General features: G+C 42.9%; 2 protein-coding genes across 3 annotated transcripts; one reads left to right on the top strand and one right to left on the bottom strand.

Moving 5' to 3' along the window:
* Positions 1–4,258: 4,258 nt before the first annotated feature.
* Positions 4,259–17,347, top strand: LOC311137324 (isocitrate dehydrogenase [NADP], mitochondrial-like). Its single transcript, XM_084171762.1, has 11 exons — positions 4,259–4,476; positions 9,778–9,869; positions 10,628–10,793; positions 10,985–11,145; positions 11,227–11,370; positions 11,747–11,883; positions 13,394–13,545; positions 13,708–13,820; positions 14,140–14,237; positions 14,507–14,599; positions 14,787–17,347. Exons 1-11 carry the CDS (start codon positions 4,362–4,364, stop codon positions 14,869–14,871), a joined length of 1,356 nt encoding a protein of 451 aa, XP_084027888.1. The 5' UTR covers positions 4,259–4,361; the 3' UTR covers positions 14,872–17,347.
* Positions 17,348–17,410: 63 nt separating this feature from the next.
* Positions 17,411–23,422, bottom strand: LOC311137323 (uncharacterized protein; the record flags this gene model as incomplete). Of its 2 annotated transcripts, none has more annotated exons than XM_084171760.1 (5): positions 17,411–17,582; positions 18,113–18,287; positions 18,377–18,568; positions 19,707–21,239; positions 23,378–23,422. In XM_084171760.1, 5 exons carry the CDS (start codon positions 23,420–23,422, stop codon positions 17,416–17,418), a joined length of 2,112 nt encoding a protein of 703 aa, XP_084027886.1. In that variant the 3' UTR covers positions 17,411–17,415. The 2 variants fall into 2 exon arrangements, with proteins under 2 accessions (XP_084027886.1, XP_084027887.1); XM_084171761.1 differs by having other exon boundaries at positions 19,737–21,239.
* Positions 23,423–25,188: the final 1,766 nt, after the last annotated feature.

Raw genomic sequence — 25,188 nt, 5'->3', positions numbered from 1 at the left:
TATATATATATATATATATATACGTGTTTGTGTTAGGTGGAGTAAATAAAATCCCTAATACGTATTCCTGTGCCGGTCTTCTAATCATTATACAACGTAACAGCACCAAACGGTAGGCTTCACGAACACCGGGAATCTTCAACTTCTATTGATCCACCTACACACTTAATGCTACCTCAGAAATCACTCCTTTCAATGGTGCCCTATACCCAAGAGCAAAGCAAGAAACAGATCTTGTCCCAAGTCACGCGGCACGGAGCGCATGCTCCCTCTGGGCAGAAGAAACACAAAAAATCATCACAAGTCCACTTTGGGTTACCTTCACCGATTTAACAGTACCCAACTTTTTTCCCACCTAACCTGATTCCACATATGGGTCAGCCAAAAGGCAGGGATCCACTTTCTCCAATAATCTCACTCCTTCTGGGCCAGAATCATCGTTGTCATAACCATTGCGATGAGACTCGGGCTCAGGGATCTTCACCACACCTGCCACCTCAGGTAATTCACCCTCACACTCATCAACTTCACTTTCTGAGCTATTGGAGCACAGTTTGCACTGTTTTACTTGGCGCCAATCTTCCTCAACAGACTGTTTCCCTTTGCACTCAGCTCCTCTCCTTCTTCATTGCTTTCCCATCTCCGCTTCCGACCAAGCAACGGGGCCTCCTCCACTCGCCATCTTTCTGGGCTGCTTCTCTCTCTTCGTAACCGCCGGTCTCCAAAGACCATCATCGTACATTTCTGACACCCTTCTTGAAAATGTACCATGTCTCTCCCTTTCCTCCTCATTTCTGCCATCCTCCTTTCCTGCTAAACTTTGAATTTCCGATAACCCTTGTTTCAATACAATACAATTAATCTTCTGTTAGCTAACTTGACAAAGCCATCCAACTAGCCAGCCTCCATCATACCTCCAATTGAACGGTGGAATCCTATTGGTACAGATGAATTGTAATGGCTGCCTATCATTTCATCTACAATATCCATCCAGCAGAGGGCGATCTACGCCCACTCACATTCTACAAATGCATTAACCTTTTATTCCAGCAGGTGGAGTTGATAGAACTGTGTCAAATGATTTTTCATAGTCCTACAACCAATGCTGGAAGTCAATCAAACCCATAAGCGTGATTGATCCAACCAGAGTGTGTAAAAACCACACTGAGGAGATAACCTCTTTCTTGGGCCACATTTAGGCAATGTGATTAATTATATATTGCCTATTGGGTGACTTCTATACTTTAATAACCTCTTTCACATGGAGAAACTGATCCTATAACTGTAGAATGTCATGTTTTTTCTCTCTTACTGGTTTGTATTGTGATACAGTATGTTATGGTAGATTTAGATCATCTGAAATGCTTTTACATTTCACTAGGGTGTACTAGAGAGATGTGGGTAAACTGGACATTCTGTTATCTCTGAACCCAGACCTGAATCTTGCGTGCGCTGACAATCTGTCACGAGAGGAGAGACTACTGTGTGTCCCATCCAGAACAGAAGACATGCCTTAAAGACATGTACCTGACCTTTGTACTGTAGGGCCTTTTCACAGTTTGTTGGGTGATACTAAATATGTTAGACTATTTGAACTGTCATTGGTTGAACTGTATTCCAGACTGTCTGGAGAAAAAACTGTTTACATTCTAAGGGTCCAAAGGTTGGGTGCTCACTGAAGTCATCACATTATGTCATAGCACTGACTCTCATCTGACTGACCTTTCATCTAGATCACTGTAATAGTAAAAATGAATGGAAACATCCTGTCCAGGCATCTAGAGGATAATCAACCACACACCCTCCTATTCAGAAAAATGGATGCATTTGTGTTCTTCTGAGTTTCAAAGTCATACAGTGTTTTTGTCCTTTAATGCTCCCTCTTCCTTGGGAGGTGACCTGGCTGCTCTGAGCTGAGGGACTTTAATAGGCTGGCTCACCTCCAAGCTTTGACTCTCACATGACTACACACTACCCATTCTTTCTCCAAGTATGGTAACCCTCCCCAGCTAACATTAGAACCCTTCACAGCGGTGACTGAGGATACGGAATGTGAGAGGATTGTTTCAGCTTCATAAACCAGTCCATACACCACCCATCTGGGCCTATCAACACATAGAATATATAATCTACACTGTGAATTTGTACAACCAGCATAGTGTCTTTGCTCTTACTGCTGAGAGTCAATTACACCTACAGTACCAGTCAAAAGTTTGGACACACCTACCCATTCAAGGGTTTTTCTTTATTTTTACTATTTTCTACATTGTAGAATAATAGTGAAGACATCAAAACTATGAAATAACACATATGGAATCATGTAGTAACCAAAAAAGTGTTAACCAAATCAAGATATCATTTCTATTTTAGATTCTTCAAAGTAGCCACCCTTTGCCTTGATGACATCTTTGCACACTCTTGGCATTCTCTCAACCATCTTCATGAGGAATGCTTTTCCAACAGTCTTGAAGGAGTTCCCACATATGCTGAGCACTTGTTGGCTGCTTTTCCTTCACTCTGCGGTCCAACTCATCCCAAACCATCTCAATTGGGTTGAGGTCGGGTGATTGTGGAGGCCAGGTCATCTGATGCAGCACTCCATCACTCTCCTTCTTGGTCCTTCTTGGTCAAATAGCCCTTACACAGCCTGGAGGTGTGTTTTAGGTCATTGTCCTGTTGAAAAACAAATGATATTCCCACTAAGCGCAAACCAGATGGGATGGCGTATCGCAGCAGAATGCTGTGGTAGCCATGCTGGTTAAGTGTGCCTTAAATTCTAAATAAATCACAGACAGTGTAACCAGCAAAGCACCCCCACACCATCACACCTTGTCCTCCATGCTTCATGGTGGGAACCACACATGCAGAGATCATCCGTTCACCTACTCTGCATCTCAAATTTAAACTCATCAGACCAAAGGACAGATTTCCACCGGTCTAATGTCCATTGCTCGTGTTTCTTGGCCCAAGCAAGTCTCTTCTTATTATTGGTGTCCTTTAGTAGTGGTTTCTTTGCTGCAATTCGACCATGAAGGCCTGATTCACACAGTCTCCTCTGAACAGTTGATGTTGAGATGTGTCTGTTACTTGAACTATGTGAAGCATTTATTTGGGCTGCAATCTGAGGTGCAGTTAACTCTAATTAACCTATCTTCTGCAGCATAGGTAAATCTGGGTCTTCTTTTCCTGTGGCGGTCCTCATGAGAGCCAGTTTCATCATAGCGCTTGATGGTTTTTGCGACTGCACTTGAAGAAACGTTCACATTTCTTGAAATGTTTCGGATTGACTGACCTTCATGTCTTGAAGTAATGATGGACTGTCGTTTCTCTTTGCTTATTTGAGATGTTCTTGCCATAATATGGATTTGATCTTTTACCAAATAGGGCTATCTTCTTTATACCACCCCTACCTTGTCACAACACAACTGATTGTCTCAAACGCATTAAGAAGGAAAGAAATTCCACAAATTAACTTTTAACAAGGCACACCTGTTAATTTAAATGCATTCCAGGTGACTACCTCAAGAAGCTGGTTGAGAGAATGCCAAGAGTGTGCAAAGCTTTCATCAAGGCAAAGGGTGGCTACTTTGAAGAATCTCAAATATAAAATATATTTTGATTTGTTTAACACTTTTTTGGTTACTACATGATTCCTTATGTGTTATTTCATAGTTTTTATGTCTTCACTATTATTCTACAATGTAAAAATAGTAAATAGAAAGAAAAACCCTTGAATGAGTATGTGTGTCCAAACTTTTGACTCGTACTGTACATAAAGACCTACTAATCTATTCACTTTATAATATATTCAATCTATACATGGCTGCATGGCTATTCACTCTATAATCTATAATATATTTGATCTATGCATGGCAGCATGTAACATTCTGCCTGTATGAAGGTGCAGGCGTCTAACATCAAATGAAATTATATTTGTCACATGCGCCGAATACAACATGTGTAGACTTTACCGTGAAATGCATACTTACGAGCCCTTTCCCAACAATGTTAAAAAATAAGAAACATTTAAAATGATGACACAAGAGGAATAAAAACCACAAGAATTAGGCTATATACAGGGAGAACCAGTACCATATCTCGTACCATACATACATCTACATGAATGAAAATTAACGGACCCTTATCTGGAGTCTAGACAGCAGTACTAGAATGAAGCTCATAAATACTCTGCTGATTAGGGATGGTGAATTAGAAGTCCCTCCCTCCAATATCACTTTTGACGTAGCGTCAAGGGTGTAGAATGGGGAGGTGCTGTGTCTATTGCAGTGCGCGGCAATTCGTTTCGGCCCTTCTTTGCTCGGAGTTTCTCGGATATCAACTGCTAGTAATTTGGGCAAGCCATGGCTGGATACTTGAAGGTCCTCAGCTCTCTATCTAGGTCAGCGGCCACTCTCTCCAAAAACCCCGCCGTGCTCGCGCCAGCTGCAACCTGCCAGAGTTTGCAACAGAGGAACTGTGAGTTTTGAGCAAAATAGCGGACCTTTAACATGGTTACATTATATTTTATAAAATCATACATAAAGTGAATGTATAATGCCTATCGCAAAACCAATAACGTTAGCCTATTCACTTCATGGAAGCGAGACATCCCACTCATCTTTTTTCTGGTCATTTGTATGAACTAAGAAAGTAGACCGTAGACCAGACCCAGTTGCTATCGCATTGGTGGTTTAGTTAGTAGCCTAGCTTGGTCGCCGTTACTTTTAGCTAGGCTGTATCTTGCGCCCCATTTGTGCAGTTTTAGATTGTTTATTTAGGTTGTTGGTGTAGTAACTGTTGCTACTATAATATTAAATATTCTTCAGTTCGCAAAATTATCCCATTAATGCAGAGTCCCATATTTGCTCAGGGAATGGAGCTAGGTAGCTGTCGCAAAATTAACTCGCCTCTCAAACAAAGAAATGATCTGCCTGACCTAGAAACCGGTAGCGAGGGGAAGATTAGAGGGTCGAGGGAGATTTCTTTGTCTGTGTCGCTCTTTATTGGCCATACAAATAAATCACATTTCATGTACATACAGTTAAACTTCAGATTCAGAATTTAGCCTATCTCGAGATTAGTTAAAAGTACTACAAATATTTGAATCTAAAATCGGACTACTTCCATTCGCCACGCAACCAAACCAATTGGCTGCAATTGAATAGAATCGAATACCACAAGCCATCTGCCCATGCCAATCATGCATGTGACCTGTGTAAAAACGGTGTAAAAGTGTATCAATCAATTAGAAATATTGAATATGCATTGATACAATTGTTTCCAAACAGTTGTCAAAAGTTTACACCTCCATTGTTTGAGCGCTAGCTACTTTTTTGCTAAGAAACTTTCCCCAAGGTCAGCCTACAGTGGGACGCTCTGCAACAGAGTGCAATGGCTGACACAAGTGTTCAATGTCCTACCAAATCCAATTTTCTGCAGCAACATAACTAAATCATGCCACAACTGTGGAGTCTATCTAGAAAGCTGTTTGACAGTTTTACACGCACTGAAGATACATTTTTTTTTACCCTCTTTGGCCTCCCATATAACTTTACAGATGACCTAATAACCTTCAAATTAGAAAGTCCAAAATATGATGGTATTTAGGCTAGCTGTTTTGTTAGATAGCTATAAGGCCTATATTGCCCTGCCCCCTCTATTCTTTGACTTTGAAGCATTGTATAAATTAGCAGGTCAATTGAAGGGCAGTTTGTTTTCCCCTCTACCTTCCCCTCTGTCTGCACATTCTACACTCAGCTATCTCTGAATCATGATCCAGATATTCACCCTTTTGAAGAAGTCACTGATGTGTGTGTTTGTCCAGTATATGGTTATGTGAGGATTGAATCAAATGAAGGGGCTCTAGATAGATAAAGGCTTTGGTCCTGTTAAAGCAACCCACTATCTGTCCAGTCACATACCCTTGTTGTGGTTGTAAGGACAGATGTAAAAAGATTAGGCTGATTTTAAAGCAATCACAGGCCACACTTATGTTAAAGTTTTACAATGATCCTGGATGGAAAAACGTTTTCAAACTATGGGGGATGTTTTGGGTCATTGTATTTTGGTGTGACATTATTTTACCTAATGTCTTAGCACCCATGTTTTTTTGCCTGGTCATGCAATGCTTTTTTATTTATTTTTTCTTAACCAAAAACAGATCATTGGTTTGATTTTGTATTGCATTGATTCAATTGACATGTAGATCAAATTCAGTGATCTATTTTTGTTTTAAAAGTTGAGTGATATACAGAAAATGGGAGTCATGGAAATCTACGTAGTAGCACACATCTGTTTGTACCATACACAATACCTTCAAAAATCAATGACTACTTTCATTTGCTAATTTCATGCAAGTGCACAGTTTTAAACAGATTACTAAAATGTAGGCCCTGTGTTTTAAAAATGACCATAAATCCACTCGTAACTGATATTTCAACTAGTAGAATATGCATAGCAAAGGTGTTGACCTTCAAAAGCTAAGCACATGTAGATATTTTGGTTTGTATTGTCCTTGACTACTCAAACTCTGCATGTCATTTGGGTATGAAAGATTGCATTGTGATACACACCTCTTTGAGATAAGGAAACCTCTAAGTTGTTTGCTCAGGTAACAACGTTGGCACCCTTACTGATATTTTTTATATCTTAAGCAGTATGATTACTTGGGTATAAACCTGTTTTGTGAAAGCTTACATCGAGATAAATGTTTAAATGCAGAGTTGATGCCTACTGTCGTGTATAATGGAGCCATGTGCTCTATAGTCACTCAGCCTGTTCGGTTTCACCCTTTTTGTAGTATGCAACTCCTCTCTCTTGCAATCAATACCACCAAAGATAACCTTCATCTGGGGGTATCAAAATTACATTTCAATGTGATCGTCTTATTAGGCCAATCACAAATGCGTGTCGGTTCATGCCTTCTAAGAGTTATATATAGGCCTATGTACATACACCGGCTTTGGTTCAGCTGTCACTACAGATTCCACTTAGTTCTTAGAAACTGCTTATAATCACCTTTCACCCATCCCCCTACCCACACACAGACCGTCTGCATTGAATCTGATCTATACTGCTTGTGCAGACAGATTTAGGGTGTTGTGTAATTCAGCCAAAATCATCAGCTTCAAAAATATATATAAATACATCTACCCATTATGCATTGCAGCAAGACACACCTGGGTCTAACTGGAATTACAAATGGGGGAGGGTAAATCTGTCTCATTCATACTTCACCCCAGTGTCAGTGTGTGCTTTTCACACATGGCAAACTTGTGCTCATAACACATCTTCTGATTTCTGCTACATGTTCTCTACAGTACTAAAAAGTGGTGAAGGACAGCCTAATCCTTTCCTATTGTCGTCTTCACGCAAAGTCAACTATTGGCTCGCAATGGATGTGCTTTATGCTTTACGACGTGAATGAGTCTTCCTTTGCGTTGTCTGTATTACTGCATGCAATCATAATCTCCCTTGCAACTACTGACAAACATTTTTATTGGATGATGTCCAAGGAATGTAGGCCTAAATGAAGCTAACAGGCTTGCGGGAGAAAGGAATAGACGAAGCAGTCAGTGTATATACCCAGATCTTTGCTTGCGGGCAAGGTTAGCCTATATGGGCCTTGTTTTACACAATCTCTTATTTTGCTGAGAGGGTTTGTTAATGTCCAACAGAGTTTGGGAGTAGGCTGTTTTGACAGGTGCATAGTCGCACTAAAGGTCTCATGTTCTTGTGTATACTTGGTATAAAGGTTGTCATACAGCTTAGATCCACGTGATGGTGTTATTTGATCATTCCACTGGATACCGCCATTTTGTTTCTCCTTAAGTATAAACACTATTCTTGGACGTACTGGGGAGCAGTGGAAGCATAGACTTGGCAAGAACATCAGAAAGTCACTTGATTCCCTGCACCTCCCCTTTTCCACTCTCTCTCCATTGCATGGTCTAGCTGGGAGAGTGGGTGAGGGCCTGCCTTCTCCCAGGGCCACTAAAAGGCAGAGCAGTGTGGGAGCAGAGACTTGTTTTACTAGATAATTAGTCTACTAGTCTGGGTGAATCAAAGAGCAAGATGCATTGCAGCTATAGATGAAGGAAAATAGAAGTGTCTTGCTGTCAATGTTCTTTAGTTATGGGCATTAATCTCTACGGGATCGGTGTCCCGTATACGGGACGGTTGAGCTAATGTGATTAGCATGACTGTTGTAAGTAACAGCAAACTTTCCAGGACATAGACATGTCTTATATGGGCAGAAAGCTTACATTCTTGTTAATCTAACTGTCCAGTTTACAGTAGCTATTCCAGTGAAAAAATATCATGCAATTGTTTGAGGAGGGTGCACACCAAAAAAACTTAAGGCAACTGGTTTGATACATTCACAAATAATGTACTTACATTCAGTTGTCTTCCTCTGATTTGTCATCCTAAGGGTCCCAGAGATAAAATATAGCATCGTTTTTTGTTTTGATAAAATCAATTTTTATATTCAAATGTAGGAACTGGGTTCTATAGTTTGAACCCCTGCTGTCTCTGGCTCCACACCCACCCTGCCCGGCCATCTAGATGTGTGAAAGTTGGTGTATAAGCTAATGATCCATCATGTATGACATTCCTGGGAGTGTGTAAACTTACATTTTGTATTACCATATCATTTTTGTATGTTCTCTATAGTTATGTACTTGAAAATGTATGGGGGGAAAAAATGTATGCACTCACTAACTGTAAAAGTCGCTCTGGATAAGAGCGTCTGCTAAATGACTAAAATGTAATTGACCAATTCTTCACATTTGGGCAGACTTGATACAAAATAGTCCAGTATTGCAACACTTCACTGGATCAATCTGGAACTTTGCACACACTGCTGCCATCTTGTGGCCAATATCTAAATTGTGCCTACATTTCGATATTATACTGTCTCTTGAATTTCAAAGATGATGGAATAAAAAAATAACTGGAAAACGCATGTTTTTGTTTTGTATGATCTTTTACCAGATCTAATGTGTTATTCTCCTACATTAATTTCACATTTCCACAAACTTCAAAGTGTTCCGTTTCAAATGGTATCAAGAATATGCATATCCTTGCTTCAGGTCCTGAGCTACAGGCAGTTAGATTTGGGTATGTCATTTTAGGCAAAAATTGAAAGTGTCCAATCCTTAAGAGGTTATTAAGAGAGCTGAATATGTAACTGTCCATGGAGATTTGAAACCATGAAGTGCAAATGACAGTCTCTTTGTAGGATGAGGTGACTTTGATCACATGACTCCCCTAATTTAGAACAAACTGTTTCTAGAACCCTCACGAACAGCATGAGCCTATTCAGGGAACATTTCCCGAGCCCTTTAGATGCTGTATAGGCTATTCATAGAGACCATGTCATAGAAAATATTCCAGTATGTAGTATTGGTTGTCATAGCTTTTCGGGGGGCATGTTGCAGCCGAACATATCCTTTTTTTAATGTATTTTTTATATATACATACATACACACACACACACACACACACACACACACACACACACACACACACACACACACACACACACACACACACACACACACACACACACACACACACACATACATATATATATATATATATATATATATATATATATATATATATATATATATATATATATATATATATATATATATATATATATATATATATGGTAATAATCAGAGTGACTATGGGTGCTCCTTACTACTGTGTATAGGTCAACATTTTGACAAATGCAGTTTCCATTGATCCACTGTTTTCTATTTTGGACAGATGGGGACAAGCGCATCAAGGTGTCCCAGCCTGTGGTGGAGATGGACGGAGATGAGATGACCAGGATCATCTGGGAGTTCATCAAAGAGAAGGTGCTGAACTGGGACCAGTGGAGGGAGGTGGACGACACAGTTGTCTGTCTGTCAGCCCCAGGGAAGCACTGCTCTGACTAGTCTATTTTTACACAACTGACTGACACATATATTGCGAGTGAATGAGTGAGTGAGTGTGTGTGTGTGCCTGAGTGCAGGGAGACTATGTCTGTATGATGTGGGGGGGGGTGGTTTTTTGTAAGGTTTCAGTCACTCACTGGCTGCTCGCCGCCGGAGAGAGCAGATGGTTTGTTGGCTCAGTCTGAACATGGAGATTCATGGGAGAAAAACATTAGCTATTTTCTGACAATAAACATAATGTTTAATGCATATTGTCCCCCATGTAAAACAATATGGGATCACACTACACATGAATGAAGATATGATTATTACATCTATCAATAGAGATGGTGCAATCTATATTGCATTAATTCATAGCATCTTTTAAAAATTGTTCTTGTCAATATTGACTTGACCATCTTAATGTTTATTATTTTGACACTTATGTGCTTGGACTGTGGTGTGGACATTGACTAAAGCACATCCATACCATCGGTCTAAGTTCACTGACTTAAACAATGTCTGAAATCCTCTTGTCCTCAGAATACATTATACCCAAGGTCAACTTTTTTTGTCTGAGACAACCTGCAGCTGGACATAGTTTCCTTGACAGGACATCAAATAAAAATGTAGCGCAGTTGACAATGTAAAGAAAGAATGAGTTCTGATTCCTCTGTCACTATATTCTGCTTTTCCAGCTCATCCTCTCCAATGTGGATGTGGAGCTGAAGTACTACGACTTGGGTCTGCCATACCGTGACCAGACTGACGACCAGGTCACCATCGACTCTGCCATCGCCACCCAGAAGTACCATGTCGCTGTTAAATGTGCCACCATCACTCCCGACGAACAAAGAGTAGAAGGTATTTGAATAGCATATAAGCAGTATTTTATAGTTTTGCTATAAAGGTTTCATTCCTTCTCCAAATGCCCCCTTTAAGGGTCACTCTGCTTAGAGAACAATCACACATTGCCCTATTTTTGTAGTTAAACCGACAATAGGAACCTGTGGTTTAAATGTTGCTGTTTTGTGAGAACTGTGGTTTACCATCAGAGTTCAAACTGAAAAAGATGTGGAAGAGCCCCAACGGAACCATCAGGAACATCCTGGGCGGCACAGTCTTCCGTGAGCCAATCATCTGCAAGAACATTCCCAGGCTTGTTCCAGGTTGGACAAAGCCCATCACCATTGGCAGACATGCCTTCGGTGACCAGGTCAGTTCCTTCTAAATTGGAGAGATTTATTTTTTAAAATCTTCAGTATATGTGATTTGTAACAGATCCATTGTTTTACAGTACAGAGCAACAGACTTTGTTATCAGCCAACCAGGCACATTCAAGATGGTCTTCTCTCCTACTGATGGGAGTAAAGGCCAGGAGTGGGAGGTCTTCAAGTTCCCCGGAGGTGGCTGTGGAATGGGCATGTACAACACAGATGAGGTGAGTTCAGCACTGCATTCACCTCTTAATACTGTGGTTTGTTTTGCCAACTAGATTCATTATTTATATATATATATTTTTTTAACCTTATTTTGCCACAGGGTTTTCTCTTCATGAAATGATTGCAGTAGTGCATGGAGTGAGTTGGCCTCCTGTGAACATGCCTTAACACTGTTTACCATCACAAGCGGGAGTCTGTTTGATTTTACACCATCAGAGGTCATGTGGCAGGCTTTCAACTTGTCTAGTGGAAATACAACTGTGAAGTGGGGGCTAGTTGGGGGTTAACAGATAGGTTGTTAACCTCTTTAAATGCTTCTCATATAACCTGCACGCTACACTAGTGGAGACCTTTGTACTCTTTCTATTCCATCAGTCTATTTCAGGCTTTGCACATAGCTGCTTCCAGTACGCCATTGGCAAGAAGTGGCCCCTCTATCTGAGCACCAAGAACACCATTCTCAAAGCTTATGACGGCAGATTCAAGGACATCTTTGAGGAAATCTACCAGGCGTTAGTATTTGTTTCTTTTTATGATCCCATTGGCCTCAACATGTATTGGGCAGTGGTCCTGGATGCAGATTGGCTGAAACAGCATTCCAGACCGAATACCAGTACCTCAACCATGCATGCATTATTAAGTCTGAAGTCTAATATTGGGTTTCTAGTATATTGTCAGTTTATATTGGCCATGATAAACTGGGTGGTTCGAGCCCTGAATGCTGATTGGCTAAAAGCCGTGTATATCAGACTGTATACCACTGGTATGACAAAACATTTATTTTTACAGCTCTAATTACATTGGTAACCAGTTTCTAATAGCAATAAGGCACCTCGGGGGTATGTGATATATGGCCAATAAAGCCCCACATTGGAGGTGTCATAATGCTCTATTTACTCAGATTCAAAAATGCTAATTAACATCAAAGTAGACATTATACAAAAAAACAAATCCCTGCAAGCTCCTGCACGTCATCTTTAACTGACACCTTTGCTAATAGGTATTGTGTCAATTTAAAACTTGCACAAGACAGTTCACAGAATTGTCCATTTAAAGAAATGTTGCCAATTTATTCATTGCTACGTTTAGTTCACATTAGGTAGTTAATCCAGAGATTCTTACTTTTGCCTGGATTCGGCAGTCTCATCCAGATCGTCATGGCATTTGTAGTTCTTTATGATAGCCACATTAGCAGCTAATTAGCATTTCATTCTTTTTTTTGGGGGGGGGGGGGTAAATACAGGCAAATATATTGATAAAAGTCACATTGTCCTAGTGAGATTTACATGGTTATCAAAATGTTATGCCAGGGTAAGCCTACACGAAACCCTGCCCTTATTTTAAGTATTTCTAAAATCCCCTGTGGAAAAACCATTGGAACCATTTCCCTGTTTGACCGTTAGGTTTTATGGGAAATACTGTGGTACTTTGTATACCATGGCTAAGGGCTGTATCCAAGCACTCAGCGTTGCATCGTGCGAAAAGAACAGCCCATAGCCGTGGTATATTGACCATATAACACAATACCTCCCGAGTGGCGCAGTGGTCTAAGGCACTGCATCACAGTGCTAGCTGTGCCACTAGAGATCCTGGTTCGAATCCAGGCTCTGTTGTTGCCGGCCGAGACCGGGAGACCCATGGGGCGGCGCACAATTGGCTCAGTTGGTAGAGCATGGCGTTTGCAACGCCAGGGTTGTGGGTTCGATACCCACAGGGGGCCAGTATGAAAAAAATAATGTATGCACTCACTAACTGGAAGTCGCTCTGGATAAGAGCATCTGCTAAATGACTAATACAAAAATAAAATAAAAACCCTGAGGTGCCTTACTGCTATTAAAAACTGGTTACCAACATAAATATAACAGTAAACAAGTAGTTTTGTGCCATACCAAAGGGTATATATTGTCTGATATACACCCAGCTGGAATGCTGTTTCAGCCAATCCGCATCAAGGACCCAAACTACCCAGGTTATAATGTTTAATGCAGTGCACTCACACTACCATGTGTTTTGTGTCCATAGGAACTACAAGCCAGAGTTTGACAAGCTGAAGATCTGGTATGAGCACAGGCTCATTGATGACATGGTTGCCCAGGTGCTGAAGTCCGATGGTGCCTTCGTGTGGGCCTGCAAGAACTACGATGGAGACGTACAGTCTGACATCCTGGCTCAGGGTGAGGGATTAGGAACGCCTCAATTTATTTTCAAATGGAATAGAAATGATGATCCAAATGTTGAGTGCAGTAGAGATTGGATGAAGAGAGTCCTATAACAGATTTGACTATGGGTGACGGACATACTGTATGGGTGACGGACATACTGTATGGGCTCCACAGGTTTCGGCTCGCTGGGGCTGATGACGTCAGTGCTGGTGTGTCCCGATGGTAAGACCATTGAGGCTGAGGCAGCCCACGGCACAGTGACCAGACACTACCGCGAGCACCAGAAGGTTAGACTCATTCTACTAACCCCCTCTATTACAGCCCTAGATCCATATTTAGAGAAACATAAATCATGTTGCGTGGTGCATTCAACAGTCAAATTACAGTGGCTCTCTGTTTGAATGTCTGTTTGATTTGTGTATGAACAGTGCCATCTTGTGGTGGAAAATATGCTGCTAGAATGACTTCATAGGATGAAAGAAATGATCCATCAACATGGGATTATTGGAGTCATATGTTGTCCATGCGTTTACATAATCTGTAAATTATCTGTATTTCTGTTGGTAAACTGTAACCTAACTTTACCCCTTCTGTATCCACCTTTAGGGAAACCCAACCAGCACCAACCCCATTGCCAGCATCTTTGCCTGGACCAGAGGGCTTGAGCATCGGGGTAAACTAGATGGCAACCCTGACCTGATCAAGTAAGAAATGAATGCAGCGTGTCATTTTCAACTTGTCATTTTTTAAACTAATATTGTCACTAACTATAATGGTGTACTGTTAATTGAGTTCCTAATTGAACATATTCTCCATATACCATCATTGGAATTAATTGTTTCAGAAAAAGCATCTGTGGTATAAGTCCCTGTGTCCTATTCCATTAGTGTTTGCCAGGCAAATGGCAAAGTGTTTTTATATTCACAAGCCAATTGTTGTGCCTATTACTAAATCTAGTTTGTTTGACCTGCAGGTTCGCCCTGACTCTGGAGAGGGTGTGTGTGGAGACCGTTGAGAGTGGTGTTATGACTAAGGACCTCGCCGGCTGCATTCACGGACTTTCCAAGTGAGCTCCTTACTGTTGCATTTGCCAACTTCTTGATCAGACTAACATGTTTATTAATGCATGGATTGTATTATAGTCATGGGGGGAATCATATTTCCCCATCATTGGAAGTATGCATGATTCTCTGTCTCAGGGACAGGGTCCTGACTGTGAGGACTGAGTAACGTGTTCTGATCTGTGATTGCAGATGCAAGCTGAATGAGCACTACGTCAACACTGAGGACTTCCTGGATGCCATCAAGAACAACCTGGACAAAGCCCTGGGCAAATGAAGTATTTGAATTAAGAGTACAGCTAGCCTGCAAATGACAAATGTTGTCATTCTGTTTTTGTACCTCATTTTTAACTTACGTCAAGATGGCCACATGCATAATTTCTGAAGGAAGAAGTAATCTGTAGAGCATTATGCTGTGTGCCAGATTAGTTAATTATACTATTAAGAGCTCTGTTCCGTCTAGCACTCCTTCACCCTTCTATCCCCATGTCTCCGAGGTTATATTTTTGTAATGTGAAGTACTGTATTCTGATACTGTATTATACCTTGGAAGAAACTTGAAGGCCATGTCAAGAATATTTGCTAATAAATCTTCCTTGTTGGATCCTATGCTTGTATTCTGCCTACATATTAATCTTGTAAGATAAAAGGCGCACACTGATTTAAATGTAAATAAATTTATTATTTTACAGTATTGTGTTACACATTTTACATTTCTATCAACAGAATATTTTCACACCAATGTGTAACACAGAAAGCCATTCAAGTTCCAGATCTTGTTTTTTTTTTTCTCCATTTGTTTCATCACTAAAGACAGATCTTTTTTCCCCCACACAAATTAGCATTTTCTATATTAAACTCACTATCAACATTGTGTATGGATACCATAATGGTGTTATAACAAATGGCTGCTTCAGATGAGAGGCCATGTCCGTGGCAGATCTACCCGATCCAGTCACAAACTGAACCTTCGCCCTACTTGGACTGACACATACAACAACCCAATGCCTTACTTTGAGACTGCTTAATGCTGCTTAACTGCAATATTGTATACTACATCTCAAATTTATTTTATTTACGTAGGCCTATGTATGCTGCAATTCAGCTTTTAGCTGCAAACGTGTACAATTTCAAAATAAACCTTAAATATATATATATACCTAATTTGCAGGTGATGTTTGTAAAGCTAAGCACAGGGAAACAATATATAGGGAATTTCCCGAGTCATTTTCTGCTGGGTCTGTGGCCCTGTCACATGTTGGGAGGTTGTCGTTCATCACTTTCGACCAGTGTGCAGCATGATGGATGGCACACTCCTGGAGACACAAGGGCACTTAATATTTGTGATATTTCTGTCAAGTTTTTTAGGACAGATCCTGTTGCGATTCACCCATCAAAACCGCAATGAGTATGCAAGGGCTCCGTTTGCGTTTGAGAAATGTTGCAGTCTGTTCCATGAAGGCTTGCATGGGGCATCGATTGTGAAGTATCCTGAAAAGAAAACTGCACTAGTGTCTTAGTGGTAATCGTTTTGAAAAATCTACTGGGGGGAGGATGAAGCTTAAAAAGTAATTGCATGAAGTCTGCAATTGGGCAACGTGAAATCGAATGTCCCAACTTTACAAAGCAGAGAGTGGGTGCCACTAGACTGCTATTGTCCTCAGCTGCAGGGTTTGGCAATATGACCCAAAATTGGTCCGATTCTTTGGCATGTGGTGGCTACATCAGAAGGGCAATGCGAAAATATTTTATTTTGCTTTTAGCTCACTTAAAGATGAGGGCTGCATCAATACAATTATTTAATTGGGGATCAATAACAAAAGTGATGTCTGCCAATGCAGGAACTTCAAATCAAGCTGGTTACATGGGGCCATAAAGTGATGACGTGAGCAGAACCAGCCAACTCGAGGAGTCTGAATGACACTGGGCGAATGATTCTTTCTGCACATTTAAAATACAACAGAATATGAAATGAAAATCCTATGTTATCTAAAACCTTGAACTGTAGTTGAAACTACTCACAGTATAAATCTAAAACAGAAGTAAAAAAAAAAAAGATGGTTGGCTAACCAAACATCACGAGAACTGCTTGAATTATCAGCTTTGGTAAGTGACATGAACAGAGGGCACGTTTATTTGACTGGCTTGTATGCGTTGTTATATATGTTAATAAAAGCAATAATACTCAGCCGTATTCTGATTTACCCACACAGACTTGCTGGGGGATGGGTCTGAATTAGTAAATTAATTTCACTATTACATTTTAGTCATTAAACAGTCACTCTAATACAGAGCGAGTTACAGTAGCAAGTGGATACATTTTCGTACTGGTCCCCCGTGGGAATCAAACTCACAACCCTGGCATTGCAACTGCCGTGCTCTACCAACTGAGCCACACAGCTATACTGTATGTGTGTATCCCTACAAAGTGTGCTTACGGAGTTAGGCCGCCTCTGGGGATGTATGTTGAGTACGACTCTCCCAGAGGTTTAGATTATGGTTTATTTTCAGATATGACCCCTTTTTCCTGTGAACACTACATTTATCAATCACAATGTTGTGGCAGCTAGAGCTGAAGTCACACTTCAGTACAAAACAAACGGGCCGATGAGAAATCTAAAATCCCAAATGACCTGTCTCTCACTCCCAATGAATATCAGAGCGAGATAACAGATTCCAGTGTATATGAATGGGCAGACTCCACCACTTTAAATCATGCCCTTACAGTGAGTAAAAGCTCATCGCATTGCCTTCAGCTGCTAGCGGCACTAACTTCCTTTATTAGTTTACACTTCTACTCAATATTGGGTCTTTTAATAATTCATGCAGTTTTGTAGCGCCCTGCACCCTTGGCGTAGCTGCTATAATACTCAATTTCAGACAGTTTAGCAATGTCTGGTGTATTGTTACTGGCCAGGTTCTCTCGTTCGCTGAATTCAAAGTTCTCTTCGTCATAGTCCTCCTGGCCCTCTATGTCAGGGGGGGCTTCTAAGGAAGGAAATGCACAGACACACACATGAGCCTATCCTGTCCCCCCCCCCCACACACACACACACACACACGAGCCTATCCTGTCCACACACACACACACACACACACACACACACACACACACAAGCCCATCCTGTCCACACACCCACACACATACACAACCACACACACAGCTACTCCCAGCCTCATAGAGGAGAGTACAGTCCTCCCCTGCCTCCCTATCACTCTCTACCGATAGAGACAGGCATGTCTAATCCAAGCACTTCTATATTTACAAAACACTGAGGGAGGGGAGCGGCAGAGAAGCACCAAAACACTTGTCAGTAGATTACAGTACATGCTGAGTCAAAGTGCATTAAGGGCAGACTGACTGACTGACAACACAATGCAACACGGAGCCCACTGAAATGTCTAGTGTATCTGAGAAATAAACAAAAATCACATAACTGAATTAGTTAATTCAAGATCAAATCATAACTGACAAGGTACATAACTGAAGGATAGTATCAATGAATAATGTTAGTCACCTTGTCCGTCTGGTGAAGCGTCCAGGATGCCGTGTTTGACCTTCATGTGTCGGCTCAGATTGCCCTTCAGGTTGAACTTGCTGGAGCAGTAAGGACACTTGAAGGGCTTGCTGCCAGCGTGGAGGTGCATGTGGCCCAGGAGGTTGTACATTCTGTTGAAAGATTTGCCACACACCTGGAACACAAGAGAACAACAATCAATCTCAACACTCTGGGAACAGTGGAACTAAACCCATGCTGTCTATAGAGACCTACTCCTCTTACCTTGCATTTGAAAGGCTTGACAGGCAGGTGGACGATCATGTGTGTTTTGAGGGTCTGTTTCTGGACAAAGGTCTTGAAGCAGACGTGACACTGGAAGGGCCTGATGCTGGCGTGAATCAGCATGTGCCTCTTGAGGTTAGCAGAGAGGGTGAACTCCCGGGCACACACATCACATTTGAATTCCTTCATACTCTGGGAAAATAAAGATGATTGGCGCTTTAATTAATTTGTTTGAATAAAGTTGGTTTTATTGTTGATAAACAGCAAGTTACGGTTTGAACAGCAAGTTACATATTGAAATTAACACTAAGATAAGTGGTTGTTATAGTCATAGTTATCAGATGATCAAGCATTCACACAAAAACACACTTAAATTATAGGTCAGTCCAAGAGGTGTAACTGCTGTAGGTGTGAAAACCTTGCATAATGGCTGCAACTTGATACATACACGTTAGCGCCACCAAGTGTTGGCTCTCTGAGCCTGTGATACTCTCACAATATGGAGAGGTGCATGATTAGTATTGAAAAGCATGTTAAAACATTAACATTAATGTTTGAATACACTTACATTTTGATGAATGCTAAAAATAAATCTAATTGTTTGCCAATATTTGATTAAATTCTCTGTTAATGTGACACTACAATTACTCAGACTGAGGCTCTAGGCCTAGAATGAATCAGTGTAGAGATCAGAGCAGTGGAGGCTGTTGAGGGGAGGACGGCTCATAATAATGGCTAGAATGAAGCTAATGGAATGGCATCAAACCTTGTGTTTGATGTATTTGATACCATTCCACTGATTCCTCTCCAGCCATTACCACGAGCCCGTCCTCCCCAATTAAGGTGCCACCAATCTCCTGTGGATCAAAGCATAGACTGTAGCATAAAGGCATAAAGGGTGGTATGAGTTTGTATGACAACTCACACACAAAGCACATGCAGGAAGAGGTCAGGCCAAACACAATGAACCAAGCATTTTGAAGGCTATGTTTACACTGCAACTGGTTCAGGCAATAGGAATAACAGCCTTTAGGTATTTTGATATACCTCTGAGTTCACCTAACCCTGTCTGTCTCTGCCTGTTAATTAAAGTCACTGTGAATTTATAGAAACAGTTCAGAGAGTGTGTTGTTCAGTGAGCAGCCCACTATGGATATTGTCTTAGGGTTTATTGCATCAATCAAGAGATTTGTGATTCTTGATGACCATCAAGAGCTGGTGTGACCCCTGGGAGACCCTGTGAGAGCTTGGACTCTCTGATACTCTGAGCTGGAGTTAGAACAGAATAATGTAATATATGGAACATCACAAGTCAGTGGGGTTTCAGTACCTGGTCGGCGAGGGCCTGTGGTGTCAGTACCTTGTGAGTGAGGGCATGCTGCTTGAGGTGATGGATTTGGACAAACTCCATGCCACACTCTGGGCAGACGTAGGGCCTTACGTTCTGGTGCTTCATGAGGTGATTCTGCAGCTGACTGCGGTAGGCAAAGGACTTGTTGCACTCGGTGCACTGGTAAGTGGTGGGGCCCTGGTGGCTGGTCTGGTGGCGCTTCAGGTAGGCGTGGGTGGGGAACTCCATGGCGCACTGGGAACACACATGGCAGTGGCCGATTTCGTGCTTGTTCTCGTGGGACCGGAGCTCGCTGGGGTAGGCGAAGCCTCGGCCACAGAAGCGGCAGCTGTAGGGCTTGACGTCCGAGTGCTGCAGCATGTGCCTCTTCAGGTGGCTGGTCTGGGTGAAGGCCTTCTTACACACGGTGCACTTGTGTGGCCGGGTGCCCTGGTGGGTGAGCAGGTGGGTCTGGAGGTGGCTGGGCTGCTTGAACAGCTTGCCGCAGTGCAGGCACTCATGGGGCTTAATGCCGTTGTGGCCCAGGATGTGGGTGACCAGGTTGTACTTGGAGGTGTAAGACTTCTCACACATGCGGCACTTCCATCTCTTCAGGCCCTCTCCCACATCCACGCAGTAGGACTCATCTATCTGGACGTTGACATCCAGCCGGTCGATCTGCATGCGCCTGGCTATCCCCTCAGCGTCTGCAGCCCACAACATGCCCTGGCTGGTCTCGTCATAGTCCCCCACGGCCATGTCAGCAGACTCATAGGCCACCTCGCTGGACTCAAAGTAGCGGTTCATGACGGGATTGGGACTGTCTCCCCTGTCTCCTACAGTCTTGAGGTTCAACACTCCTTCTTCCTCCTCAGCTACCTCCTCTTCTTGCCCCTCTCCTCCTCTCCCCCTCCTCTCCTCTGGCCCCTGCTCTGGCCGTGCGTCTGTCTGGGTCTGACTGGACGTCTCTCTCACACACATAGCACAGTTACCACAGCTCTGCTCCTCCTTCAGGGGCCCTCTGTGAGTGGCTGGCTCATCAGTCTTGCCTGGGCTGCTACGGCTCTTCACCATGTGGATGCAGGACGGAGGGGTGTCAGACTCTCCCCGCTCCCCTTTAACCTCAGCCTGTATGCTGGGGACTCTGTGAGGGGGCTCCCCTGGCACTCCTCCTTCACTCCTGGGTCTCCTGGTCCTCCCTCTGGGCCCGGGGCGCCTCCTCTCACTGCTGTGGGGCTCCGACTCCCCTGCAGGCTCAGCCAGGTAGTCCCCATTGGCCCCTATCAGCTGGTCAGCGTACTCATACTCCATGCCCTCTGGAGGAGGAGGGGTCCTGCCATACTCCCTGGGCTCGCCCATGTAGAAGCCATTGGGGGCAATGGTGGCTCCAAAGATCTCATTCTGGGAGATGAGGCCCAGAACAGCAGCCTGGGCCAGAGACAGCACCACCACGGGGTCTGTCTGTGTTCCTGCATCAGCCTGGCCCTCCATCACCTTAGGGTAGCACCGCACCAGACGGCCACTCCCCTCCTCCTGACAGAGAACAAACATTCAGCGCTGATCAGGTCAGCACACAGTAGCAGACCACATCACACAAAGACATGTATTCAACATTGTGAGATTGCTTTATAATATACTGCCGTTATATAAGCCACATATTGCTTAAGTACAAGGACTGACCGTCAGATCTCTCTAGGTGATACGGATTCCTAAGAAATCAATGGTAGGTGTGTGTGGTGGGAATAATGATTAAGGATAGTTCTTAAGATCCCTGAAGTGGTCTGACACATTTGTTTTTTATGCAACTCCCTACAGCCAGCTAGAGACAGTCAGCTGCATTCTGGCAACGTCTTGCTTCTTTGCTCTGAATCCAGCAGAGAACATTAGATGGAGGAGATAAGGCAGATCGGTGCCTGAGCCCCGCTACCTTCCTTGACAGCTTTTAAAATCATAAGGAACACAAATGGGATGCAGGTCAAACCAGGAAGGACTTCCGTGGCCTGTCCACAGAGCTTCCTGTGTAGTCCAGAGTGGCCCTGGCCAGGCTGACCATGCTGGGTTCATCGTCACTGTTCTGGAGGCTGGGGCTATCTATCAGTCCCATTCATGAGGAGCAAGCCTAGCCGTCTGTCTTGCACTGCTAATACTAGGCTAACACCAAACACATGGTCTTATCTCACAGTTCACCTACACTGCCACAGGGTTTCCGTAACAAGGTGATATATGACAGACTCAGTTATAACCATGCCAGAAATATGATTGAGAGGAGAACTGATTAAGTATTCAATACTTATACATAAGAGTAATGTTATGGTATACACTAAAAAGCAGCATTATAGTCTTGAAATGATTGTTTGCCCTCTAGATGATTGAAACGGCAAAACAGAGTGGAACTAGAGGAAAGCAACATTCTGGCACAACCAACCAGCTGGAGCTCCATGATAAATGAGAGGTCACTAGTGTACCCCAATACTTTCAGGTCATTTCCTTCAAACCTGGCGTAATGATGGGAAAATACCTTAGAAAGACCCTAGTCTCTTTATACACCTTAGTCTAGGACCCCCAAACTCAACTCTGGACCTCATAGTCAGTTCCACTGCATTTTTTTCATTGTTCCCCTCTAATCAGGAACTGATTTAGACCTAGGACACCAGGTGGGTGCAATTCATTATCAGGTAAAACAGAAAACCAGCAGGCTCCGGACCTCGTGGGTAACAGCTGAGTACCCCTGGTCTAGGACATACACTACCACATAGTATGAGACACTACCTTTCATAATACAATACTGAGGAAAGAGACAGAGAGGGGATGGAGAGAGAGGAAAAAGGAGGAAGAGAAAGGAGGGAAAGAGGGAAGAGTGGGGGGAGGGTAGACCTGGATGCCCTGATAACCACATCATTTATAATTACTGCTTTTAAAGTAGTCAGACAGAGACAGACTGTGTGTTTGTGAGAGGAACACAGAGAGTGAGGTGTGTACTCTCTCTCTCTCTCTCTCTCTGTGTGTGTGTGTGTGTCTGTGAGAGAGAAAGAGTAGGAGAGGGAGGAAAAGAAAGAGAAAGCGAGATGTGGGCAGGGGGAGGAGTGGAGGGAGAGGGAGCGAAATGAGATGGAGGGGCTGAAAGATAAAGAAAGGGGGGGAGGGGGGGAAGGGAGAGATTGAGTGAGCATGTGAGAGAGATGGGGAGAGGGAGAAAAGGAAAAGGAGAGGAGGGGTGTGGGAGGAGTGAGAGAGACAGAGAGAACAGAGTGAGTGAGTGAGAGAAAGGAGGGAGGTAGAGAGGGGGAAGGAAGGAGAAAAAGCACGACAAAATGAAAGACAAATAGACAAATGACAGAGAAACAGAAAGACAAGATAGTAATTGCAAGAGTCTATACACTTTTGAAGTTGAATGTGAAAGAAGGTTTAAGACAAAATATCAAACAATCAGAACAATCTGAATACAGCCTAGCAGAGGTGTGACAGAGACAGAGAGGAGAGAATAGTTAGTAGTCTAATCTAGTGGTCTACTCTTAGCTGTATAATATGTTCTTGCTGCAGTACTGTATGAATGTAGAAAAGTAATCTCCTTTGACTTAGAGAGACACAGTGTAACCATCTTTAAAACAACATACAACAACCCCACTGAACTAGTATTGTAATAACGGTCTCAGTTTAGGCTAACAACTCACCACATTGTTCCTGGTGTGATGTTTGAGGTGTTTCAGGGATCTCATGCTTCAGGAGAACTGAGTGGAGTAAAAAAATCTGGCTCCTATTTATATCTGTGGGAGAGTGGGGCGGTCCCACAGCTCATCCTCCTCCTACTGTTGCTGTTATCAGAACTGACTGTGCCTGCCCCCCCCTCCCCACCCCCTCCACCACACACACACACACACCATTTCTTTCTTTCTTTCTCTCTCCCTCCCTCCCCCCTCCCCCCTCCCTCCCTCCTAGCTCACTTCTCTTTATCTCTCTCCCCCTCTCCTTTTTCTTTCTCTTTCTAGTCTCTCTCTCTCTCTCTCTCTCTCTCTCTCTCTCTTTCACTCGCACAGACACACCGACAAACACACGCACATACAGCACACACATTTTATCTCTCTTTCTCACCACACACAATTCAGCATGACCCTTCAACACACGTTTCTCTTTAAGGCACACAGACACCCAAGCTCTAGCCTATCTGCTCTTTATCACACTCATACTTTGCATTTCCTTTTGCAAGCATAATCAAACACACAAACAATTATAAAATCGAATCGGTAGATCCTCTGTGGGTGCGTACTTACACACAGACACAGGCACACACACACACACACACACACACACACACACACACACACACACACACACACACACACACACACACACACACACACACACACACACACACACACACATACATGCACACACGCACAGTATAGGTGGATGTGTCTCTCTCAGTGGTTAACTGTGAAACAGTGTCTAAGATGTGCTAACATTTTAACTTTCCAGAGAACATGTAGTTTTCTGTCTTTATTTATTACATTTAATTAATTAAACGCGAGACAGTTTGAAGTGTACCATGTCTGAGATTCAGTTGAAAAATGAGTGACAAAAGAAAGAGAAGGAGAAAGAAAGGAGAGAAAAGCAGTCAGGAAAGAGAGGGAGGGAGTGAGACAGACGTGGGGGAGAGAGAATAAGGAAGAAAGAGGGAGAGGGAGGGGGAGTGAGGCAGAGAGGAGGGAGGAAGGGGGGGTGAGAGAGACAGAGACAGAAAGAAAAAGAGAGAGAGGAAAGAGAGATGGGGGAGGGGGAGGAAAGAACAGAATGCAGCAAAACAGGAGGAAGAAGGGAAAGGAGAGACGGGGTGAGCAAAAGCATAAGAAAGGATGTGGTAAAAGAAAGAGAAAAAGAAATAAGAAAAGAAAGAAAAGAAAAGAGGAGGGGGGAGTGCTCTAGAGGGGTGGGGAAGAGAGATAAAGAGAGGGAGGGCTGAAAGAACATGCAGTGAAAGAGGGAGAAGGGGAAGGGAGGGCTAGAGGAAAGAAGGAGAGGAAAAAAGAGAACAAAAAAAGGGGGTATGGTGGAGTGTGAAAATAAAAAGAAGAGTCCATCAGCAAGAGAGAGAGAGAGGGGGAGTACAGAATGAAGGAGAGGGGGGAGGTGAGAGCGAGGGGAATGGAGAGAGCGGAAAGGAGATAGAGGGAGGGAGCGAGGGAGAGAGAGTGAGGAAAAGGAAAAACAGCAAGGGAAGACATTAACTATTGAACTTCCAGATTTCTTTCTGTCTGTGTTCAGAAAGAGTGCGGCAAAGTATCTACGGGCTGGGCACTGGGTGTGTGTGTGGTAAGGTAGTCAGTGGTCGAGCTGATCTTGGTAATGAGACAGGTGCGCTATTATGAACATGCTTCTCTTTAATTCAGAAACAACTGATCAATATCCCTGACAGAGTGCTACTGTCACAACACACACACCGACACACAAACACACAGTCTACAGTAAATGAACACATGCTAATCCT

The sequence above is a fragment of the Coregonus lavaretus genome, assembly GCF_964263955.1.
Source record: "Coregonus lavaretus genome assembly, chromosome: 11".
NCBI classification, from domain to species: domain Eukaryota; kingdom Metazoa; phylum Chordata; class Actinopteri; order Salmoniformes; family Salmonidae; genus Coregonus; species Coregonus lavaretus.
Note: the sequence above shows the minus strand (reverse complement) of the source record. Positions and strands in the feature narration are given on the sequence as shown.

Excerpts from the sequence above, each read along its gene's own strand:
- LOC311137324 (XM_084171762.1), top strand. The coding sequence starts at position 4,362 with ATGGCTGGATACTTGAAGGTCCTCAGCTCTCTATCTAGGTCAGCGGCC. Across the intron at positions 13,546-13,707 it reads GTCTGACATCCTGGCTCAGG|GTTTCGGCTCGCTGGGGCTG; the intron begins GTGAGGGATTAG and ends TGGGCTCCACAG. Across the intron at positions 13,821-14,139 it reads ACTACCGCGAGCACCAGAAG|GGAAACCCAACCAGCACCAA; the intron begins GTTAGACTCATT and ends ATCCACCTTTAG.